Source organism: Spermophilus citellus, assembly GCF_964194105.1.
Source record: "Spermophilus citellus genome assembly, chromosome: 3".
NCBI classification, from domain to species: Eukaryota; Metazoa; Chordata; class Mammalia; order Rodentia; family Sciuridae; genus Spermophilus; species Spermophilus citellus.
Genome location: NC_138184.1, coordinates 80,867,590 through 80,891,672, shown reverse-complemented (window position 1 = coordinate 80,891,672; position 24,083 = coordinate 80,867,590). Strand labels below are relative to the sequence as shown.

The 24,083-nt window shown below is 40.9% G+C and overlaps 1 protein-coding gene across 6 annotated transcripts in view; it reads left to right on the top strand.

Annotated features, from left to right (window-relative positions):
- HECTD4 (HECT domain E3 ubiquitin protein ligase 4) overlaps window positions 1-24,083 on the top strand; it is a 188,896-nt gene that overhangs the window by 115,799 nt on the left and 49,014 nt on the right. For all 6 annotated transcript variants that reach the window (XR_014021088.1, XM_081286402.1, XM_081286401.1 and 3 more), the window contains exons 24-44: window positions 499-662; window positions 1,226-1,459; window positions 2,827-3,019; window positions 3,214-3,318; window positions 3,961-4,049; window positions 4,420-4,595; window positions 5,680-5,815; window positions 5,940-6,081; window positions 6,180-6,346; window positions 8,947-9,093; window positions 9,858-10,042; window positions 11,433-11,586; window positions 12,329-12,609; window positions 12,954-13,143; window positions 14,259-14,340; window positions 15,553-15,755; window positions 16,621-16,756; window positions 17,571-17,753; window positions 18,588-18,752; window positions 19,074-19,243; window positions 20,740-20,855. Coding sequence is in view for 5 of the 6 variants with exons in the window: in XM_081286402.1 (XP_081142528.1) it covers window positions 499-662; window positions 1,226-1,459; window positions 2,827-3,019; window positions 3,214-3,318; window positions 3,961-4,049; window positions 4,420-4,595; window positions 5,680-5,815; window positions 5,940-6,081; window positions 6,180-6,346; window positions 8,947-9,093; window positions 9,858-10,042; window positions 11,433-11,586; window positions 12,329-12,609; window positions 12,954-13,143; window positions 14,259-14,340; window positions 15,553-15,755; window positions 16,621-16,756; window positions 17,571-17,753; window positions 18,588-18,752; window positions 19,074-19,243; window positions 20,740-20,855 (3,418 nt within the window). In the remaining variant the exon portion in view is untranslated. The remainder of the gene's footprint in view (window positions 1-498; window positions 663-1,225; window positions 1,460-2,826; window positions 3,020-3,213; window positions 3,319-3,960; window positions 4,050-4,419; window positions 4,596-5,679; window positions 5,816-5,939; window positions 6,082-6,179; window positions 6,347-8,946; window positions 9,094-9,857; window positions 10,043-11,432; window positions 11,587-12,328; window positions 12,610-12,953; window positions 13,144-14,258; window positions 14,341-15,552; window positions 15,756-16,620; window positions 16,757-17,570; window positions 17,754-18,587; window positions 18,753-19,073; window positions 19,244-20,739; window positions 20,856-24,083) is intronic.

Genomic DNA, 24,083 nt, shown 5'->3' with positions numbered 1-24,083 from the left:
CTAGAGGGGAACTGTTTGCTAGAATGTAAGCTTCATGAGGACAGGGATCTTTGTTTTGCCCTGTGCTGTATCTCAGGCACCTAGAAGAAGAGCTGTACACACAAGGCCCTCAAACATTTTCTAATGAACTCAGTACAGTCACTGTAAGCATTGTGGTTTGAGCACAGGACTGAGATGACAAAAAGAAATAGTGATTTGTGAGTGGATGGGCACAGCAGGGAGGGAGCTACCTAGACAATCTGGGCTCCTTGCACATGGTTCATGCTGTTTGTGATATGCAGTCCTATCAGCTATTCTCTCTCCAGAATTGTGATGCAGCCTCACTCAGAGGTCATTCCAGTGTGGCTACCTACTGTCGATGTTGGGTGCTGGACTTGAGTACCATAGGGATGACACCCAGTGCCGCTCTGTGAATCCCCATGGTAGGGATGGTGCAGACCAGGTCGCAAGCTCTGCCAGTGTCCACTGACCAGTGTGGTTTGCCTGTCTGCATTGTAGGAGTCCTCGGAGGACGTCTCAGGAGGCCTGCCCTTTCTGGTGGACCTGGCTTTAGGTCTGTCTGTGTTAGCTTGTTCCATGTTAAGAATCCTGTACAATGGACCAGAAATTACCAAAGAAGAGGAAGCCTGTCAGGAGCTTTTGCGGTCCAAACTTTTACAAAGGTAATGAAAAGGTTCAAATTGAGCTTGTTTTGCCCACAAAGAAAAAAGAACTTTATGTGGAAAACGACTTTTTATACATTTCCCTACTAGTTGTGCCTATGGCCTGACCATCTCATTGGTTTTGGGTCTGAGGAATAAGAGGAAAATTACACCATGGTGCTTTCTGACCTTTGCATTACTAAATTTAAATTTATGTCTTTGAACTGCCTAAGTTTTTTTCCAATCCGAATAGTGTGACATTAAATTGAGGGATCCCCAAAAGGATGGGTAGATACGTGATAAATCAATATGATGGTGTAAATTGTAGAATCCAGGCAGTTGATATGTGGATATTTACCCTGTAATTTTTTTCAATTTTTCTGTATGTTTCAGAATAAAATGTTGGGGAGGAGGTAAATTCGCAAAAATGTGCTTTCATACATTGCTCATTTTTCTTTAGAAGGTTTGATGAATAAATATCTAACACAACAGCTCCTTCATATGTTGATATATCTGCAAGCAGCAAGTAGCTTTCTAGTAATCTTGATCTGAGAGCATGAAGAGCCTCTTTATTGTCTGCCTAGGTGCCAGTGGCAGGTGGAGGCCAATGGCGTCATCTCGCCTGCCCTCACCCCAAGCCCCTCTCCACTGCCTCTGACCATAGAGGAAGACCGAGAGTTCACCTACCCCTCGGATGTCCTCGTGCCTCCTGTTGGGAACTACTTTGACCTGCCCCGGATCCGGCTGCCTCCAGGAATCATGATAAAGCTCAGGGAAATTTCTGGGCGAGCTAGACCTCAATTTAGACCAAGTATAAAGTATGTTGCATTTTTCTCTCCCCAATGGCAAAAAAAAAAAAAAAAAAAAAAAAATCAACCATTTGGACTATGGAAGGGGTTATATTTCTTCTCCTGGTCTAGCAAATGAATCTTAAATTGTATGTTAACTTAGGGCTGGGGGTGTAGCTCAGTGATAGAGCACTTGCCTAGCATGCACAGGGCCCTGGATTTGATATCCTGCTCTACCAAGAAAAAAAAAAAATTTTTTTAAATGTTATGAACTGAGAACTCCGGAGAGCTCACCCCACCAGGTAGTATTCTAGTTTGTGATTTTTCAAAGTGATCTGCAGCATTAGCATCACCTAGAAATTTGTTGGTGGTTGAGTCTCTTTTTCACACCTACTGAGTCAGAAACTCTGAGGATGGAGCCCAGTTAACTGTGCCTTAACAGGTTTCCCATGTGACTCATGAACACTAAAATTTGGCAAGTTCTAGGTTTTTCTCTGGTAGTTTGACCTTCTACTAGTACTCAGCCCCTACTTTGATTAGAGTCTAGAGCCATGTCTTCATTTTTAAAAAAATATTTTTTTAGTTGTTGATGGGCATTTATTTTATTCATTTATTTATATGCAGTGCTGAGAATTGAACCAAGTGCCTCACACATGCGAGGCAAGCGCTCTACCACTGAGCCATGACCCCAGCCCCATGTCTTCATTTTTGATTCCTGCAAAAGTGGCAAGCATGAGGGGCTGGGGTTGTAGCTCAGCAGTAGCATGTGTGAGGCCATGGGTTTGATCCTCAGCACCACATAAAAATAAGTAAATAAAATAAGGTGTTAAAAAATAAAGTAGCAAGCATGAAGGCTCGCAGTTTCAAATGTATTTGTGGTGTTCTTGTTTTATGTCTGTTTTGCAGCCTTTGGCCTGCCTTCCCAGGCAAGACTGGCCACTTCTGAGACAAAAATTTAGAATGGTTGAAATTCAAAATGAATACAGAAAACACTATTATTTTTATTCCAAATATCCATATGCATTAAATATCACAATCCTTAGTACTACATAATATTAATTAGTCGCTAAATGATTATGAGGATCATTTTTATCCTTAGACCTATTCCAATGACTCTAGCTCAAAATATACAAATCATAATAAGGGGAAGCATCTTTAATTTTGATTTTTCAGCTTTATTGGCTAATAAAACTGAGTTTTATCAGTGAATATGCTATATTACCTGTCAACATACAGCCCCACAATGCACCATTGATACACATGTAATATTGTAATAAAGGAAATATGTCAAATATTTATGTGTTTAAATCAATTCCTGCATTCTTCAGCATACAAAGTACAGTATTAGTAAATTGAGAGCCTGGAAAATACCTGACTCACATCCATTGTAATCCCAGGGAAGTGATTCAGCCAGATGTGATGGAGGAAATGGTGGTATCATGTGTTATTAAGCACTTGAACTTGGTCGATGCACTGCAATCCCTAATAAATTTCCAATATCAAGAAGAACATGCTGAGGAATATGACTTACTATGTAAAATTATGGGAGAGACCTTTAAGAAACTCAATGCCATGGAGAGACAGCTGCAGGTAAGTGAAAGCTAAGATGTTTTTACCCGTCTTAAAACTGTTAGAAGTAATTTCTTTCCTGGAAAGTTAGAGAAGTTTGAAACAGGATAAAAAATTTTTAAATTACTGTTACAAAATCAATGTCTGAAGTTGCATATTGCCTTTGTTTTCATTTTGCTTCTGTTCACCCACTGTTTTATTTTTGTCTCTGTTAGAGTGTTGCAGAACTGGAACAGAAGTGGCAAAGTGAGGTTGATGATGCCATGCAGGGGAAACTGGAGAACAACATGCCTTTCTTTTATGATTACCATTTTAATGAGGTGAGCAAAGGATGTGATTTGCCATTGGGGCTTTGCCATTATGGAAGAGAGGCATAGCCATGTGTGTGCAGAGATAGTGTCACTTCCTAAACCATTGAACACAACAGGAATGCACTCATTCTTTAAAAGGATCAAATGAAAATTGTTTAGAACAATATGTCAATAGTCATGTCGATATATAAATAATTATTTTCAATTAGTTTTAAAGTTTAAAGAAATGATCATTATTATCAAAAATTTCTTTCAAGTCTTGAAAAACAAAACACAAGCAGAGTAATAATCCCCAGAGAAATCCTCAGAAAGCAACCCATGTCATTTTTAACCATTAGAATATCAAACAATAACTTACAAATGTGCTTTAAGAATAGACCTATAGGGGCTGGGGTTGTGGCTCTGTGGTAGTGCACTTGCCTTGCACATGTGAGGTACTGATTTGATCCTCAGTGCCACATAAAAACAAATAAATAAAGATATAAAGATATTGTGTCCATCTACAACTAAAAAAATATTTAAAAAACAAAAAAGAATAGAACTATGTACCAAAGGTGGTAGTTATTCCCTGACCTTTTCTGTTCCTTTTAACAGTAAAACTTGGTTTCTGCAGATCTGCATACCATCTTTTCTTGATTTTTCCTTCTTTAGAACAAAATGAAAGAACTAGAACTTTTGTGTTCAATGAAGGAAGTCTCCTTTGATGGAAATGATCTTGAAAACATGGTCCTATCACTGAGGTTAGTGATGTTAATAACTATTAAAACTAATTTATCACCTTGATGCTCAAAACAAATTGTGAAGATCTAGTCTTTTGATAGATTCTTTTGTAAATGTCATACAGTCCTCAAATATTTGAGAGTTGGAACTCATTTGGGAAACTGGAAGTTTTGATTTAAACCTTCAAAAGGCAGCATAGGCTTTGAGAACAGGAAGGGGAACTAAAAGTGATCAGAGTTTATAGTCACTCCCTTTGGATACAGAAAGGGGTGGGTAAGCAATGTTGATTAGGTTTGTTTTGCTTATTTTCCTCCCATCTTCTCTGTCATTTTAATAAAACATGGTTTTGGTAAGCTAGAGGACTAAGTGCACATCAGTCTTTCTTTATAGGGAGAAGTTCCTACAAGAAGTGAATTCTCTTATTCAGAAGCCCTCTCATCCACTGGCTAAAACGAAGACATTAGTGAAGAGTCTAATGAACCGCGCTGAGCTGCTGCTGCATGTCACCATTGCGGCCCAGTCTGGCCTCACCAGGAGCATCTCGGGAACCCCTGCAGAGACACCGGGTACTCTCTAAGACCCCTTCACGGCTTCTGGTGCCACTTTGCTTATAATGTAGATATCAGCCACTTTGTCAAGAATTCACTCCAGGATACTCCTAGAAAGAAAGAAACAAACAAAGGGGGGCAAAGGATGTATACAGGTGTTGGAGAGAGACGTGTACTGAGTGTTGGTATGATCACATGCCAAGGAGGTCCAGTATACTTACCACTTCCTGGCCATGTACACCTAGATTGATTGAGGTTCCTGTGTGAAGACCTGAACCACTCAGTAAGGCTTCCAAACGGCTCTTGACCTCTGAAATGGTGAACCAGTAGTATTTGCAAGACTTGAAAGATAGAATTCTATAAATTTAATTCTTCAAGAATTATTAGATTTAAGTTTTCTAACTACTCTTTAGACAAAATGACATTTCCACTTTTTCAACATTGTTTTTTCTTAGCTGGTTTTTACCTATAGTTTTGTCCTCTTCCATTTACATGTTCTTTTATAAAACAACCACTTCCTTGATATGGTTAAGGAATATCCAATAGATAGGGTCAGTCCCCTTCCAGCTCAAGTATGATATTTACTCCTATCAACTATAATCAAAGGAGAGCAATCACCCAATGGCAGTTAATAAATCTAGAATTAAAAGGAGACAAGGGCCATCTCTGGAAACAATGTATCTGGATTTATTTGAATCAAGAAATTAGTGCTGGGCTGGGGATGTGGCTCAAGCGGTAGCGCGCTCGCCTGGCATGCATGCGGCCCGGGTTCGATCCTCGGCACCACGTACAAACAAAGATGTTGTGTCTGCCGAAAAATTAAAAAAAAAAAATTAAAATTCAAAAAAACAAAAAAAGAAATTAGTGCTTCCAGAAGTTACTCCCTGTGTCCTCTATTGCTTTTTATAATGTTTGTACTGAAGTGAACATTGATAGTTACAAAATAAATTGGCCTAAAACTCATCAGTGCTGTGCTAACTGGACTGATGGCTGAGCCCATTGCCAAACACCATTTGGTAGTTCTGTGTTACATTTAGCTGTTGCTGCAGCTTCTCACACATTGGATAGCAGGAAGTTTAACCTTGTCCTCTTTTTGTTCCAGCTTGTAAATCAGCTTCTGAAACAAAGGTGATATCTCATGCCATCCGGCAGCCAGTTTTTCTCCGTAGTATGTCGGCTCCTTCTGACCTAGAAATGATTGGTAATGAAGATTTGGAATTTACTAGAGCAAATCAGAGGTAAATGGCTAATGGCCAGGGTTGGATTCCCACATGCTGCTGAATGTGTTGATTGAAACAACACCCCCTCCCCCTCCCCACCACGTATCTTGTTTGACCAATGGCTGGTTTGTCTCTCCTGTAGGCGTCGACATGTGACCAGCCACCGCAGCAGCTCCTTTACACTCCTGCAATCATTGGCCATTGAGGACAGCAGGGACAAGCCCACCTATAGCGTCCTGCTGGGGCAGCTGTTTGCTTTCATTGGCACCAATCCCGACCAAGCTGTATGTCACATTTTGCAGACTACAGATGAAAAGTTCCTGACAGCGCGGAGGGTCTTGTGACAGCAGGAGTCAGTGTTCTTCCTTCTCATGCCTTTCAGGTGTCCAGCAGCAGCTTCCTTCTTGCTGCACAGACGAGGTGGCGGAGGGGAAACACACGCAAGCAAGCCCTGGTGCACATGCGAGAGCTGCTCACGGCTGCCGTGCGCGTTGGGGGAGTGACACATCTTGTGGGGCCAGTGACCATGGTCCTCCAGGGAGGACCCAGGTCAGTTGTTTCTGTTAATAAATGGCAGTTAATAAACCTAGGATTAAAAGGAGAAAAAGGCCATCTCTGGAAACAATGGATCTGAATTTATTTGAATCAAGAAACTAGTGTCCTCTCCAGAATGGGCAGAGCTATTCAAAGGTCACTGTCAGGCTGAGAACATAGGCAGTGGCATTTGCTGATGTTTTCCCCTAGAATATTTTATTTTTATAGACATGGCACTTGATTTTGCAAAAATCTCAGTATACATAACAGAATGTAAGTGTCTATGTGTTATTCTATTCGGTGAGAGTTTGTTGTATCAATACTACATGTATAAATGGCTATTTAATTCTCTTTGCACATATAAGAGTATATCATTTTTTCCATAAATCAGATCATATTCTATATGCCTTTCTATAATCATGATTGTTTCACTCATATCTTGGTTATCTGTCTTTCACATCAATACAATAGGTCTATTTTGTCCCTTTTTTTGGTACTAGGGATTGAACTCAGAGTGTTAACCACTGAGCCATATCCTTAGCAGCCCCCCACTTTTTAGTTGTAGATGGACACAATACCTTTATTTATTTACTTTTATGTAGTACTGAAGATCAAACCCAGTGCCTCACACATGCAAGACAAGCATGCTACCATTGAGCTACCCTAGTCCCCCCAACCCTTTTTATTTTTTATTTTGGGCCAGGGTATCAATAAGTTGTGGAGGCTGGCCTCAAATTTGCAATTCTCCTGCCTCAGTTTCCCAAGTCTCTGGGATTACGGAGTGCACCACTGTGTCTGGCTAGAAGGGTTTTTTTGTTGTTGTTGCTTGTTTGTTTTAGGGGGTACTGGGGATTCAACTCTGGAGCACTTGGCCACTGAGCCACATCCTCAGCCCTACTTTGTATTTTATTTAGAGACAGGGTCTCACTGAGTTGCTTAGCACCTTACTTTTGCTGAGGTTGGCTTTGAACTCATGATCCTCCTATCTCAGCCTCCTGAGCCACTGGGATTACAGGTGTGCACCACTATGCCCAGCTAGAAGAAGGTTTTGTAGCTAATTTGGGAAGAGTTTTTCTGTATGAGTTTCCTGCTGGGCTTCAAAGATCCTCAAGTAGAAATAGAAAAGGCATTTATCTACTTGTCCTGAATTAGGATTGCTGGTGGCTGCTTGTGCCTCCTGGCAATTCTTTGAGGAACTGTGGACAACAGGAGAGGGTCAGGTAGAGAAAGATGTGTTAACTAAGAGTTAAAGTGAATATCTTGGGAAATTTCTTGTCAATTGGAAGAGGCCAGGCAATTCACTACTTCCTGGCTTGTGGTCATCAGGTAGCCACAGAGACCGCAGTCTTGAGAGCAGTTGTTTCCTTGTCAGAGCTCTGGCTCATCATCTCTACTGGCCACAAGCCCTCTCAGCCCTGGGGTGCCCAGAGGGAGGATTCAGGGAGGAGCACTGGTGGGCACCACAGCTGCTTCCAGAGTTAGTTCTCTACAACACAGCAGCATTCTCCTTTCTCCACCCCATTTTTCAGTGTCATTTGTAAAATATTTGAAAAATGCAGAAATTTCTAAAAATTAAAATAAAAGCCACCTGTAAATCCATCATTCTAAAATAACATCTGCTAATATTTTAGTGTGTTTGTTCTTTGTTCTGTCAGTATCATCTCTGGTGTTTTGGGGGATTGTGTAGCATTGCATCATATTCTTCATCCAATTCCCTATTATTAAACCTCACCTTAGTTTTACTTTTTAAAATTTTTGCTAGCATAAAATATTATATTGCATATTTCTGAAGATAAATCCTGATTGCTTCAGTTCTCAATTAATATTAATTTCTGTAGAATTGATCCCATCTTGAGTTTTTACTTTTGAAAGTCTTATTTCACATCAACAGATATCCCATACCCTGCTAACAGTTGAAGTATAAACTTTTTTTGAGGGGGTACCAGGGATTAAAATCAGGGGTACTCAACTACTGGGCCACATTCCCAGTTCTATTTTGTATTTTATTTAGGGAACAGGGTCTCGCTGAGTTGCTTAGTTCCTTGCTTTTGCTGAGGCTGGCTTTGAACTTGCAATCCTCCTGCCTCAGCCTCCTGAGCCGCTGGGATTTCAGGCTGTACCACCGTGCTCATCTGAAGTATAAACTTGAAAAAGACTCTTAGCTAATCTATCTGGGCCTTGGTTTTCTCATACAATTGCATTTATAGAATTCATGCTGCATGGGATGTTGTGGACCTATCTCAAATAATGGTTTCTTTATCAAATGGCTTTGGTAAATATTGAATACTATTTTTCTGCTCTTAGAGATGCTGTGTCCTTTAAATTTATTAGAAGTTCTGCAGTAAAGGACCCTATTGAACTTTCTCTAAGCCAGGGTTTCCTGGAGTTTTCTTGAGTGTGGGCCATGATGTTTGAGGCACATTCAGAAATCCTGACCAGTGGTCTTCTATGGTCCAGTAGTTTATCAAACACCAAGTTTGATGATCTCCAAGGTCCCTTCAGTTCTGGATTTATCTGGGCATTCTGGGTTTCTGGAAAGAACTCTTTTGCTCCCCTAACCCCAGTCACTGTTCTCGATATGTTCAGGAACGCTATCCTTGGTTTCTGTGTCACAGGATTGAAGAGCTCACCTGTGGTGGGATGGTCGAGCAGGTTCAGGAAGCCTTTGGCGAAACCATGACTTCAGTCGTGTCGCTGTGTGCCCGTTACCCTATCGCTTGTGCAAATAGCATTGGACTCTTGTGTACCATACCTTACACCAGGTAAGCATGGAAATGCCCTTTATTCCTTTATTGTATATAAATTGTGCCATAAGAGTTCATTAAATAAAAATTTATAAAATTGAATTTTTTATTTGATTATTCAATACTTATCAAATAAGCTTTCCTCCTGACACACAAATAAAGTTCCTATGTAAATTCCTTATGATTGAGTTTCTACTGCCATTAGGATTACATTACATTATAAAGATAGGGAGGTTCAAATAAAAAAGTAAGTCCTTGGGAAATTACTTATACACTTGGCAGGATTCTATTTTTTTTTTCCTCCTTTGGGAGGTGGTGGCTACTGTTCTTGAACTTGCAGTCCTCCTGCCTCAGCCTCCTCAGTCAGTGAGATTACAGGCATGGACCACCACATTGGCAGGAATTTTTTGGATAGATGCATTTATTTCCTCTCTTGGATCATACAGTAGTTTGAAGACGTCAAGTGCTTATGGAGTTATTCTTTGACTCCCCTTATGATAAAATATATTATTTTTTTCTCTCATGGCATCCATTCTATTGATTCCATCAAGTTTTACTTTGCTGTTCTGTATGAACAAATGAGAATTTGAAGTTCCTTATTTAGGAAGGAAGTCACCATTATGAGAAAATAGTTCTGTGTTAATTGCACATGGCACTGTCCTTAGTTGTTGACAAAGAATTACACCAACCTGTGTCATGCACCTTTGATAATCTGAACTTCCTGCGAGTTTCCCTCAGTTGGTCAGCTGCGTCTCCTTCACTGTGTCTGTGCCCCTTATCAGGAGTGAGGAGAAGTGCCTGGTGCGCAGTGGCCTTGTCCAGCTCATGGATCGACTGTGCAGCTTGAGCAGTCAGACCGAGTCCAGCTCCAGTGAGAAACAAACCAAGAAGCAGAAAGTGGCCACCATGGCCTGGGCTGCCTTCCAGGTACTGGCCAACCGCTGTGTCGAGTGGGAAAAAGAGGAAGGTGAGAAACTTCCTACTTACCAGTTTCTTGTGTTGGTGAATTGTGTGTTGTGTGTGTGTGCTGGATGGGGCTTGGGAGAAAGGCTTTGTTAAATCACAGGACTGGATGGGCTCTCATGAAGGCCTTTCCCCAGCACGGCTCTGTGAAATACAACTATGCTGTAGCACCAAGTGACATCCTAGCACTTTCAAGAGGTGTGGCAACCCCAGAAAATTGAAAGGATAATTGTCAACACTGTTAACAGGCCCTATGTAGACAGGTTTATGAAATAGCTGTTCAGTTGCATTTTTAAGAGGATATTTTGAAATTATATTTTTAGTGACCAATCTGATTTAAAAAGTAAATGTAAGAATGAATTCCCACAGTATCCCAGGTCTTTTTTTTTTTAATAGAACTTGTTGATTTATCTGTTTATTTGCTGTGCATTTTAATGACTTGAGAGCTTATTATATGCCAGCAGAAGATGAATCAGGCATTGTTCCTCCCTTGAAGAACTTTGGTCTGACAGAGGAAATAGTGCAATCAATGCCATCATCAGGTTCTTACAAAGTGCTGTGGAAGCACAGAGTCTTCTAGAGATGAGCTGTGCTAGGTATCAAGCAAAGCTTCCCAGAGGAGGTGACGTGTGAGCAACTCCTGAAGGATCAGGAGGACTTGGAAGCATAATAAACAGCATGTGGAGGCTCAGGGATCCAAAAGCATATGGGAAATTCAAGAAATGATGAATAATATTTTGTAGCTTTTACAAAGGATGTTTAAAGAGTTTTGGAAGTACAGTGAGCCTGATGCAGGAATGAACCACAGAGAGTTTGAGAAGAGGAAAGTATGACTTAAAAACAACAACAACAACCAACAAAAAAAAAAAATAAGATGTTTTGCCAGGTGTGGTGGGGCATGCCTGTGATCCCAGCGACTCAGGTGGCTGAGGCAGGCAGATCACAAATTCAAGGCCAGTCTCAGCAATTTAGTCCCTGTCCCAAAGTAAGAAGTTAAAGGGGCTGAGGATGAAGCTCAGTGGTAAAGCATCCCTGGGTTCAATCCCACATACCAAAAAGGACCAGGAGGGGATCAAGATGTTTTCATCACCAGTAAAACAGTAATTCTTCCCTAGAGTGCATGTTCCTTTGTCATATTTGGATTAATTGTATTTGGTTTTCAATAAGAACACTGGATGTTTTTGGAGTAACTTAACTTTTTTATGTATATATATATATATTGTCTAATGAGACACTGATTGGATTAGTGAGGCATTGAGCCATGTAAAGAACATTTAGTCAAGAGAAGAGCTTTTAATACAGGAGGCCAAGAGAAGGACTTACCACACCCTCAGGCTCATCATGGCTTCCTTGAATTGTCACTATGCCTTTTCTCTTTCTTTTTACCTCTGAAGGTGGCTCCACAGAGGCTGTGCACTCGGGGCTGGCTCGGCAGGTGTCCAGCCTTCTCACGAATCATCTTGCCCGAGCCACTGAGTGCTGTGGCAACCAGGCTGCAGGAAATGATGCTCTGCAGGATGTCCTGAGTCTGCTCAACGACCTCTCGAGGTGTGGAAGGTCCATCCAGAGCTGGGGGCACCTGACTTTTCCCTTGAATAGTTGCAGTGCCTTTTGGTGGTGGTTCTTTTGAGATATTCAGATTATTATACCCTTTCCATAAGGTCCTGCTTCAAGATTGATCATGAAATAATGTATTCTGATTGGCTTTAGTATAGCTAATAGCTATTAGCCTTTCGAATATATGCATTTATGTTTCATAGCCAAAACTCTTACCCTTGTCAGTGCAAGATTAAATAATCATGAGTCAGAGCATGTAATTAGCTCATTTTCTCATACTGTGTCTTTAAAACAAGCAGTTCTATGGTGGTTGACTACCCACCATAGTGTAGCTCAGTGGTAAAGCTCTCTGGGTTCCATCCCTAGTACCACCACCAAAAAAAGGAATAAATGAGTAACTGAAAGGCTTCTAGTTTAGGTTCCCAGTCTCGGCGTTCTGTGAAGCCCTGAATCTAGGATGTCAATTAAGTAGACATCAGAGATCAGAAAATAGTCAAAAATCTTTTTTAAAAAGTCTTATTGGTCAATTATGAGCTCTCATCAAATGTTTACCAAAAAAAACAAAACAAAAAAAACCCTTAATTTTCCTTCATAAAAGCATACTGCCAAATCATTACATCTTCCTTCTGAAATCTGATTTCTTCCATTTGCTTAACTTCACTTAGGGAACTCTGGCTCTGCGTGTCTGTAGGTCAGCCTTTCCAGCACTTTGGACCTTTTCTTCTTTCTGCAGGAGCCACATAGGGAAAGCCATCCTGAGCCAGCCAGCTTGTGTGTCCAAGCTCCTCTCCCTGCTGCTTGACCAGCGCCCATCTCCAAAATTGGTCCTTATCATTCTTCAACTGTGCCGGGCGGCGCTGCCACTGATGAGCGTAGAGGACTGTGGAAATGTGGAACTCCCGCCATGGAGCTACTCTGTCCCCTCCCTAAACAGTGAGCAGGAGGATCCCAGTGACCCAGCTTCCAAGATCGCCTCCTTGCTCTTAGCAAAGCTGGCAGATTACGTGGTCCCAGGTGAGAAGCTCCCCAGGAGGAGGATGGCACTGATTGCACGCCTCCTGTGAGTCAGGCCCAGGATGGTACCTGAACTTCCTGTGATTAAGAAGAAAGAGCTGGGCTGGGGATGTGGCTCAAGCGGTAGCGCACTCGCCTGGCATGCGTGCGGCCCGGGTTCGATCCTCAGCACCACATACAAAGATGTTGTGTCTGCCGAAAACTAAAAAATAAATATTAAAAAAAAAAAAAAAAAGAAGAAAGAGCTGGGGGGTGGGAAGCGGGGAGAGATTCCCAAACCAATGTTGCTCATTAGGGGGAAACGATGCTGCTGTTTTCTGAATGGGCCTGCTTTTTGCTTTAAGGATGTCAGACAGTTCTTTCTCCAACTGCTTCTGAACCGGATACCACATTAACAAAAACCAGTCCCAAGAATTCTTTAAAAGGAGATAAAGATCCTGGAGAAGAGAGTGAAGCAGTGGACGGCAAGCTCTCCATATTTATTCACAAACGGGAAGACCAGTCCTCCCACGAAGTTCTCCAACCATTACTAAGGTGACTCTAATGATTATAATGTAGCTATATGTCACCAAGCACTATTCATGCCACAGACAGTGTCCTAGAGTAACCCTTCACACACATTGACTACACAGCCCTCCTAACAGCACAAGCAGACACACACTGTTGCTGTCACCCCTGCAGAGACACGTGGAGAAAGTGAGGCAGAACTGACACTTTGACCTCCGGTGGTGTCCGCAGTCTAGCAGAGCTGGAGCCCTGCTGAAAGCGCCTTGCTGTTTGTGTTAGGTGCAGAGTCCATGGCACAACTTGGGTCATGAGGGGCAGTAATACAGTTTGGTTTTCAGTTGTTGGTATCTTTCAGCCATCAGCAAATATAGAGTGAGGTGGAGAAAGAGACTCTTTTGTAAAGCTTTACTGAAATGTGAATGGCCCAGCTGCTCAACAAGAAAGTGAAAGCATAGTTATTGCCCAAATGTTACAATCCCATAGTGATCTAGAGTGACAGGAAAGCCTGTCGCTTAGCACAGGGGAATTTAGAATAGGTTTTTGTCTCAGATGGAAGAGCCATCCATTCACATGAGTGACCCGACCAGGTTGTCACCCTCATGATTGCACCCCTTCTGCCAGTGCGACAGCCGAGAGAATAGAGGTGTCATGAGAGCAGGGTCAGGCAGGTCAGTGCTCAGGTGAGCATATCTCTAAGGAGTGTCTGTTTTAGGAGGAAGTGAAGCTGAATTATTAGAAAAGAAGTTTCAGTGTTTCCCCCAGGGAGCCACAGTCTAGCTACTGGTGAAACTTCCCTGCTGTGACTTGGAGGTGACTTTCAGAGTGCCTCCTGGGCACCAGCCCTCCTTGCAGCTAGCTTCAGAGCATCTGCTTTGCTCAGCTTTATTGTTGTGCATCATTTTTGTGTGGGTGTCTAGATACCATCACAACTCTAAAACAGCTGTTTTTTTGGACTTCAAAAGTGCTATGATTATGCAACAATAAATCAATTCCTTTTTGAAAAATGCAGAGTATTACTGTAGATTTTAAAAGCCAGGGTTAGCATCTAAGGACAGCCTAAGCATGACGGAGTTGCCTGGCAGCGAGCAGCCACCTCCAGTAGTGTATCTAAGGCCACTCAGTCTCTGCCTTCCCTTTTTCAGTAGCTCAGAAGGGCGGCCCTTCCGACTTGGTACTGGTGCCAACATGGAGAAAGTTGTGAAGATGGATAGAGACATGACCAAGGTAAACCTCGTGGGAGAAACTGCTATAGTAAACCCATGATTAATGAGCATTTGCCACATTTACGAAAACTTTTGTAAAAATTAGTTCTGCCAGGCACAGTGGCTAGTAGCTGTACTCCGAGCTACTTCAGAGACCAATACAAAAGGACTATGAGTTCAAGGTCAGCCTGGGCAACACAGGCAGCATAGTGAGACCCTATCTAAAAAAAAAAAAAAATCAATTTTCCATAAATGCAGGGTAAGAAGTTAAAGCCAGTGGCTTAAGAGGCCATGTTAAAGAGAACAAAGAGAACTCGTGAAGCCTGTAGGTGTGGCTTAGTGGTAGAACATGCACTTAGCATGCATAAGGCCCTGGGTTCAATCCCCAATTCCCAGCACACCCCCATCCCCACCAAAAAAAAAAAAAAAAAAAGAAAAAAGAAAAAAGGCAGAGGTAGAAAATAGTCAAAATCAGTTTGTCATTAATTTAAAAATATAATAGAGAAATGCAATAAAAAATGTAATAGAGAATTCTTAGGTTGACCTATGAGTTTTTATCAGCTTGTTTAAGATAGTTTTAGAACCTAAAAATAGTTGTAAAATTTAAGAGAGGTGAAAGGTTGCTAAGACAATAACAGGTATTTAATAATTAAAGACATAAAAATATTTTTTAAATATCCAGACCCCAAAACAATTGAAGGAAAGTAATAAAAGCAACAGTAACATATTACTCTTTACCTATCACACAGGTAATGTTAGCAAAGTTTGATGGTACCCATTATTCTCAAGTGAGAGTACATAAACATTCTCAAGTGTCCAACAAAAAAACATGTCCATTGCATATTTTTCAGAGATTTGTTTGAAAAACAAAATAGAGTCCATGTACCCATAAATAGGAGATTGGTTAAAGAAATTCATAATTTGTAAAATAAAATAGTATGCAACTATTAAAATATGTGTGTGGCAAACTGATAAAAGTAAATTGTAAAGGTGTGTGTAGTAGGATCCCATGGTTATGGAAGTTGTGATTTGCAGGAACAAAATCTAGAGGACTCACAACTTGCTCAGACTGGGTGAGAGCATGGGATGTTTATGGAAATTTGATATTCTCTGTGTAATATTTGACGTTAGAATTTTTTACAAATGAACCTGCTGGATTACTTTGGTAATAGAGGGGGATTTGGAAGTGCCTAGTGCTTGGGGGTGAAACGAGTTTCTTCAAATCAACCCCCAGGGTGGCTGTTGTGAAGTGATCACAGAAGAGGCTGCAGCCGCCCTTCGGAAAGCCACCAAGTGGGCACAGTCAGGCCTCATCGTCAGCATTGGGCCACCAGTAGAGTCTGTCAATCCAGAGACTGTGAGTGGACTGTCCACAGGTGACAAAAAGAAAACTGCCCAAACCTCCATCTGCAGAGAGAGGAACTCAGAACTCGCCAGGTAAACCTGCCACTGATAGAATCTGTCCATTCGTCTCAGATTGGCTTTGTAATGGGCTTATTTTTAGAGTTTTAATTTTTTTTTTCATCCTTTAACCTACTGAAAATGATGGTTGGGGCCTAAAAATACCCATCTGTTGTAGAAGTTGGTCTCAAAGTAGAGTCTGGGGCTACATCAAGGAGCGAACCCATTCAGGTAGATCTGAGATTGTCCAATGGAGGCCCAGGGAGTTGCTCCTGATGTAGTGGACATTATGTAGAGAGCCAGGGGATGCTTCAAAATAGGTAATAAACTCCTGTTTTGCAGCATTTTTTCCTTTCAAACTGGACTTCCCCACTGAACACATGAATTTTTTTTTTTTTTTTTTTTTTTTGGGTAGGAATAGAAGGGATAGGTGAGTATTTCCTCAGAGGAGTTTGTACAAGATGTTTGTACTTGCAAGCAAAGAGTAGCTGCAGCACAGGGTCTTTCTTTGATTCTGTGGCTCATGCAATAAAATATTTAAGGTCTGTTGTTTCAAAGTGTCTTATTAGCTTCGTATCACTGTAATGAAATACTTGAAATAGCTAGCTCAATAAGAGAAGAGGTTTACTTAGCTCACAATTTGGAGGTTCAAGGTCATGGTGCTGGCATTATCCCAGTTCTGGACTGCGTCACAACATGACAGATAGTGATGATGGGAGTGTGTGCAGAAATGTGTAACTACAGCCAGGAACAGGGAGAGTGGGGAGGGCCAGACTCAGGCTTTTACGACAAAACCCTCTGAGAGGGTTGTCATGGGAGAAGTGATTTCTTCTTAGTGCTGATTTTGCACCACTTTTAACCCTCCTTGGGTATTGACAGTTTTCCCTATTGACATTTGCAGGACTGACCCTGTCCGACCCTTCATCAGTGGGCATGTGGCAAACAGCATGGCTGCAGAAGTGATCGCTTTGCTTCATAGCTTGCTAATGGCACCTGAATCTAACGCGGCTCAAATATGGACCACAACAGCAGAAAAGGTTAGTGTGGCATTGCTGCTTATCTGAGGAGGGAAGAAGGGAGCTACTTTCCACCCCAGCCTTAGAATCATGCACAGCAATGGACGTCTTAGTGAAGAAAGACTTTCCAAGTTAACCAGATATACAGACTACTTTTCTGCTGGAATTTGCTTTGATTTAGCAGTTTCAACTCTGTTAATCTCTGTCTCCTGTGATTGCTGGCTCAGGATAGTTTCTCAGGGAGAAATGGCAGTGCCTATTCTCGCTTGTGTTAGATTGGTGCTGACATTGGGAGGTCATGCAGCCTTCATTTATTGGATGTGTTAAGTGTACTCACTAAGTTTTAAGGAGGCCCCATCAGTAAGTAATTCATCATTATAATAGTAGCCAAGTCACAAAACCAAATATCTGTAATCAGTTCCCCCTCTCCATAGTCACTCTTCAAGTGAACATCTTATACGAAGTCCTAAAAGTAATTAAGTGCTGAAGGCAGGCAGTAAGCTGAGATGGGCTTCCTTCAGACGAGTGATTGCTTTATCTTAGTGCTTTTAGAAGCACAGTGTTTGATTCTCCCATATTTTTAGGTAGTGTATTTTTCAGATTTGTCTGATTATATAAGGTATGTATATAATATGTCACTGGCCACACCTGGGGTTTTTTTGGTACCTCCTGTATCCAAATGTCATTGGCCACACCTGGGGTTTTTTTGGTACCTCCTGTATCCAAAATTCCTTCAGCACAAACACAACCCAGGTACTGTGGTAAACACTTCATTATCCCTGGCATCAAACAACCAAGTGTAACTCCTGACACCCAGGCTGCCTCTTGTGCTTAGGTTCTGTCTCGTGCATTGATGTACATTCCACAACTGGGGAAACATGCAGAAAGCATTCTGGAAAATGGCAGCAGCAGTGGCAGAAAACTTGCCAAACTTCAGAGAATTGCTCGCCAGGCTGTTGCTGCACTGTGTGCACTTGGAGGCTTCAAAGAGACAATCAAGATAGGATCTGAGGTTCAGGTAATCCACCGCTATTTCCCCCTCATTGCTTCCCCCATACAGAAGCAGCTAAAAAACCAACCAACCAACCAACCCCCAAAAACCCAGCCCTCATTCCTTCAAAATAAATAAGGAGGGCTGGGGATGTGGCTCAAGCGGTAGCGCGCTTGCCTGGCATGCGTGCGGCCCAGGTTCGATCCTTAGCACCACATACAAAGAAAGATGTTGTGTCTGCCAAAAACTAAAAAATAAATATTAAAAAAAAAAATAAGGAATCTGAGCAACATGAATTTTAATCTACATGGTACTATACATTTTTCAAAAAACTAATGCAGCACTTTATAATGTTAACTGCAATATGTGTGTTCTCTAAGGTCATTAATATTGGCAATATTTTAGAATTGAAAATTTGAGAGCTAGGCATGATAGCACACACCTGTAAGCCCAGCAACTCAGAAGGCTGAGGCAGAAGAATCCCTATTTAAAGCCAGCTTCAGCAACTTAGTGAGACCTGTCTCAAAAGAAATTTAAAAAAAAAAAAAAGTCATGGAGAGAGCAGTTGGGGATGTAGCTCTGTGGTAGAGTGTCTCTGGGTTTTAGTCTGCAGTACCCCCAAAAAAGAAAGAAAATGGAAGGAAGGCAGGCAAGCTTGAGATGATGGCATGTTGTGATCACCTTGCTGTAAGACTTTAAACCTACTATTTTGATTCATATCCTGGGCTAATACCCACACTAGAATAAATGATTACTATAGTGCAGGTAATGACAGCTGTAAATGGACACTTCCTGCTTGTCACTTTAGATAACTGCACACACATCAGAGCTGACAGGTAGTGCTAATCCATCTGTCTCTAGGTTTTAGGTAGAGGAATATCAGGAAGCATTGGAGTAGTGGCTTCTATCAACGAACAGGAAGGTATCGCTACAGTCAGATTTCCACCCATAGACTGTCGAAAGACTTCTCAAGCGTCAGACACATTGACTATTCCATTGTCTAGACTTTGTGTTCCAAGGTCAGAGGTAAGATGATTTTGAAATATTTTATAAATGTCACTGAAAATCGTAGCTGTTCTGCAATAGTTAACATGCACTTGCCTAGTAAAGAAACAGATACTTTGGTATTTTAAATTTTACTTGTGATGTGTATTTATTTATTTATTGGTTGTAACTACTGAAGAGTTACATTTGTATGAAAATTTTTCCTCTAGATAACAAAATTCATTTCTTTGTTGGTTAGGAATATTCCATAGTATATTGTATTTTTGATAAATTTGATCTGGTTTATGACTTTCTCTGATGATTTTACTTTAACTTTCTGTCCCCATCTTGTCCCACGTTTAGGCACTGCCCCTCCACAAACTGTCCATTACTGAGAAGGTGGTGCAGGCAGTTCATTCCATGCTGCTTCCACAGGAAGGCAGTCTCTCAATTCACACCTCGCTTCCTGCAACAGGAGATGGCTCTGCACCTGTGATGGCAGTCGTCCGGCTCCTGGCTGAAATAAGAACGAGGTGAGCACCCACCCCAGATGCTTCCCAGGTTATCTGGAGTGCTGGGTGGGCCCTACCACCTCGGGCTTAAGGGTCTACAGCTTGAAGCTCATGCCAGCTGTGGAACAGAAACCACTGTCTTGTACTGTTTACTGTAGCTCATTGCAGTGCCTGATTTTTGCAGTTTTTGTTGCATCCTGTTTCTGCACTCAGAAATAAAATTGAGCTGTCCTCCTGAAAAAATAAGCAAGCAGTTGAGCTACTACATGTGGAATGCATACACGAGCTGCATGGTTTGCTCTGGCAGAAGCACTTTGTTCTGTCACAGGAATAACACTGCCATTTTTTCAAATGGCTTCAGCCACAATGGTGTGTTTCTGGTCCATCATTTTCCAAACCGATAACCAGAAGACCAGGGAATGCTAGTATCTGTGTTGGAAAGGAAAGCAATCTCTTCCCACAAATACATTTATTTACCATTAAATAGGAGTAACAAATTTCTTTTCTGACCATGGAACCTCTCAGAAACTTCTAATATGTACATTGAATCATGAGAGAGAAATCAGCATATAGCTTTTTCTCTCTTGCTTCTGGAACTCTGTTATTGTCCAAATAGCACAGTTTAGAGAAAGCTTTTAAGATGGTCACCTAGGGGCTGGAGTTGTGGCTCAGTGGTAGAGTGCTTGCCTAGCATGTGTGAGGAACTGGGTTCATCCTCAGCACCACATAAAAAATAAAGGTATTGTGTCCATCTACAGTTAAAAAAAAAAAAAAAAGATTGGTCACCTGGCATTTTGCATTTCTGTTTAGTGGAGACTGTCTAAGCAGTTCAATAGTTACTGTGTAAGAAAAGTTGCTAATACAGTCGTTCTTGGACTTCTGTGGGAGATGGAATCCAGGCCTGCCTCAGATACCAAAATCTGTGGTTGTTCCAGCCATTGTATGAAACAATGTTGTATTTGCACTGAACCTACACACATCCTCCTGTATATTTTAAGCCCTGTATAGAATCTTTAGGATACCTTCTACATTATAACTAGTTGATAGATGGTATTATTTAGGAGATAATGACCAAACCAAAAAATTGTCTGTGTATGTTCAGTACAGGTGCAATTTTTTTCTCCCAAATATTTTCGATCTGTGGTTGGTTGAATCTGTAGATGCAAAACTCCTGTGGATATTATGGATATGGAGGACTGACTGTATATTTCCAAGCCAGTCCAGCCAAGAATAAAAGCAAAGGGGACGGGGTTGTGGTTCAGTGGTAGAGCGCTCGCCTAGCGTGCATGAGGCACTGGCTTCAATCCTCAGCACCACATAATTAATAATTAATTAATTAATTAATTAATAATTGTGTCCACCTTCAACTAAAAAATAAATATTTTAAGAAAAGAAAAAGCAAGAGGAGTAGAGAGTCTAAACTGGGGGACAAAATTGATTGAAATGTTTTTCACAGTTGACATTATAGAGAGTAAACATTGATGACTTTGAAATATTGTAAATCTTTTAACATTAAGAGCATGCCTGGTCATGGCCCAGCTTTTAGAAGACAGCTTATTTTGTGAAGAATTCATACAGCAGTGTCCAGCAGCTGTTGAAGTTCTTAACCTGGTAGCCCAGGAATGCAGTGCTGGTAAGTACCTGTTCCTTTCCTTACCACTCTCTTTGATGGCACATAATCAGCACCTCTACTGTTTGATAATGGATTATTAACTGTGTTCATACATGAGGCAGCTGAGTTCTAGGAGAGTGTATATCACAACTCACTTATATCCCAGACCTATAGATATAAGTCAAAAGCTTTCAGTCATACCAGCGAGGAAGCAGGCATTCTTCAGTTTACCTTTAGGCCCCTGCTAGAATATTTTCTTTTCTCCATCTATATTAATTCATTGCCTTTATTTCCCTATCAGAAATATGAATAAGAAGTCCCTAATGGGTGGCATATATATTCTGACTGTTGTCATGGGCTACATTTGAATTCAAGGTTGAGTTTACACTGACATCCATCCTTGGGGGTAGGTGTTAAGGGAAAGTACAAAACCATACAGAAGTAGGGGGGCAGTGTCCTAGACCCTCGTGTTTGCATCATTCAAATTTAATAGTTCACCTCACAGGGGATCCTGCTTCATCTATGCTATCATCCCTGGGATAATTTTAATCCTAGATATTATTTTATCTGTAAATATTTTGGTATGTTTCTCTAAAATATAAGACCTCTTAGCTGGGTACAGTAACTTACGCCTATGATCCTCCCTATGAACTCAGGGAGCTAAAGCAGGACAATGCAATTTCAAGGCCCACCTTGGCAACCTCATAATCCCCTGTCTCAAAATAAAAAGGGCTACAGTCAGGCATGGTGGTGCACACTTGTAATCCCAGTGGCTCAAGAGGCTGAGGCAGGAGAATCAAAAGTTCAAAGCCAGCCCCAGTAAGTTAGCAAGGCCCTAAGCAATTTAGTGAGACGCTATCTCAAAATAAAAACTCAAAAGGATTGGAGATATGGCTTAGTTGTTAAGTGCCCCTAGGTTTAATCCCTGGCATCAAAGGGGTGGGGGGTAGGGATACAGCTCATTGGGAGAGCCCCATAAAGTTTATTAATAATTCTTTAATATTAGTAAACATCTAGTCAGCATTTCACTTCCTAGTTTTCCTATAAAGATCATATTTGTTTTTACATTTGGTTATTTGAATAAGGACCCAAATAAAGTTCATGGTATAATTTCTATGTCTTATACAACTCTTGTAAAGCATAGTTTTCTCTTTCTCTTATTTATTTATTTTTTGGCGTGGTATACATTTTCTAAAAGGTTTTCCCAGTCTTGATTTTTCTGCTTGTGTCCCTGTAGGTGTCACTTAACATGCTCTTTAGCCCTCATATTTCCTATAAATTGGTAGTTGCCTTGCATTTTTTCTATTATTTGTTTATTTTTGCCTTTAGATCTCTTTAAATCCTCTTTTTGGTCATTTTTCTTATCTATATTATTTATTATTTCTTAGACCATTTACTTTGTCCATAACTCTCTAATACCTTTTCTGTCCATATTTTTTTTTTATTCTTTTTCCCTATGGTCATTTCTCTTGGGATTTATTTGTTTTTCACTTCTTAATTTATCTTTATTCTTTTTTTTCTCCCCAATATATTTGTCTTTATTTGTATCTGATTTACTTCTCAAATCTCTTCTTTTATAAGAAGATTCAGTAGAAGTTCCAATCGGAAGAACCAGTCATATGTAAACCTCAGAGAGATCTGTGACTAGAGAAAAAAAATGGGAGAAAATGAGTTACCTGGGCTGCTAGGGTAAAATTACTTGGGACAGGTCTTTGCCCATAATTTAGTTTGCTACTTCTGGTAGGTCCTTAGTTCACTGCCTCTGCTTTTTTCGTATTCTTGGCTTAGAAAACATTTTAAGAAATATTTCAATTGATTGTAGCAAACAATTTTTTTTTTTTTGCAAACATAAAATTTGCTGACTTAATCACTTTTTTTCTACAGGACCATTCCTCGTTGTTCTCTTCTACATATTTTATAGAATAAAATGGTCTTAATTTGTAAAATTAACATTGGTGCTTAATGTACAAGCCAAGATTTGTAGTAGTTTAGAGCAGTGGTCTCACATGGTTTTGATCATTGTCCACCTAACTGTATTCCTTATTGGAAAAGAACAAAGAGAATCATGTGGGAAATGCATACTAATAACTGTGACTAAAAATTCACTTATCAGATTCCCAGAAATAGCCCTGAAGCTTTAAGTAAATACCAAACTTTGCTACTGCAAGGTCACTTACCCATAATAATCAAAGAAAACACCTTGTACTCTGGGTTACTTTGTAACAGAGCAGTGGATTCTTATGGCCCAGGTGGGATCATAGTTCTGCTCAGGAGAAATTCTGTTTAATAAATGATATTAGGAGGGGTGGGGCATGAAGAGAAGCCAGAATGGAATGGATGTTCATTCGTTCATTCATTCAGAGATGAAGTCTCAGTATGTTACCCAGGCTGGCCCTGGACTCCTGGGGCTCAAGCCACCCTCCTGCCTCAACCTTCCAAGTAGTTGGAATTACAGGTAGTGCATGCCACTGCACCCAGTTTAGGATTTTAATTTTTTAATGCCTTTTATTTGATATATAAAACTGTCATGAAATTTATAACAGTAAATATTGATCCTCAGATTTTCAAAAATATTTCAATGAATTCCTCCCACTATTTTCCTTCGTCTGGTCTTACTTAAGTAACAGATATGGCCACTGTAATAATAACTGAGATCTAAATCTTATAACTTCTCTGTGTAAAGAGGAGAGCACTTAGTGTCACACAGGACGGGAGCACTCCCAGGAGCTGTTCCCATGAAGAAGTAGTACTCCTAAGAGGTTACCTGGATCTCTGAGTTGAAACAGCAAAGGAAGCCACGATTCAAACCTGAAGACAAAGCCCATGGAAACCAAAAGAGGTCTTGACTTGTTTTACACTTTTAGAGAACCAGAACCCCAGGTTCAGCTGTCTCTCCCTCTCCCAACTTTCTAATTTACAGATTTCTTGACCCAGATGCTCTCAAACTGAAAATTCCTAAGAAAACTTAGAATCATGTTAAACTACTTCCCAAGAAAATAATAGAAAAAAATAAAATGCTGCCCAAGAACCACCAGAAACTCAGGGCTGTTAAGAGTGGCCCAGGTGGTTATGGCACAGTGGCCTTCAGACCACACTCCAGGAAATGGTGCCCTGAGTTTGCCCTGACCCATCTTCTCCTTGCCCTTCTCCTGAGTTTTCACTGTCTCCCTTCTGTGGAGATCCAGGCCTGCTGGCTGTTTCTCCACCGTGTCCCCTCCCCAGCCTCAGGAGTGTGCCACATTTATAATC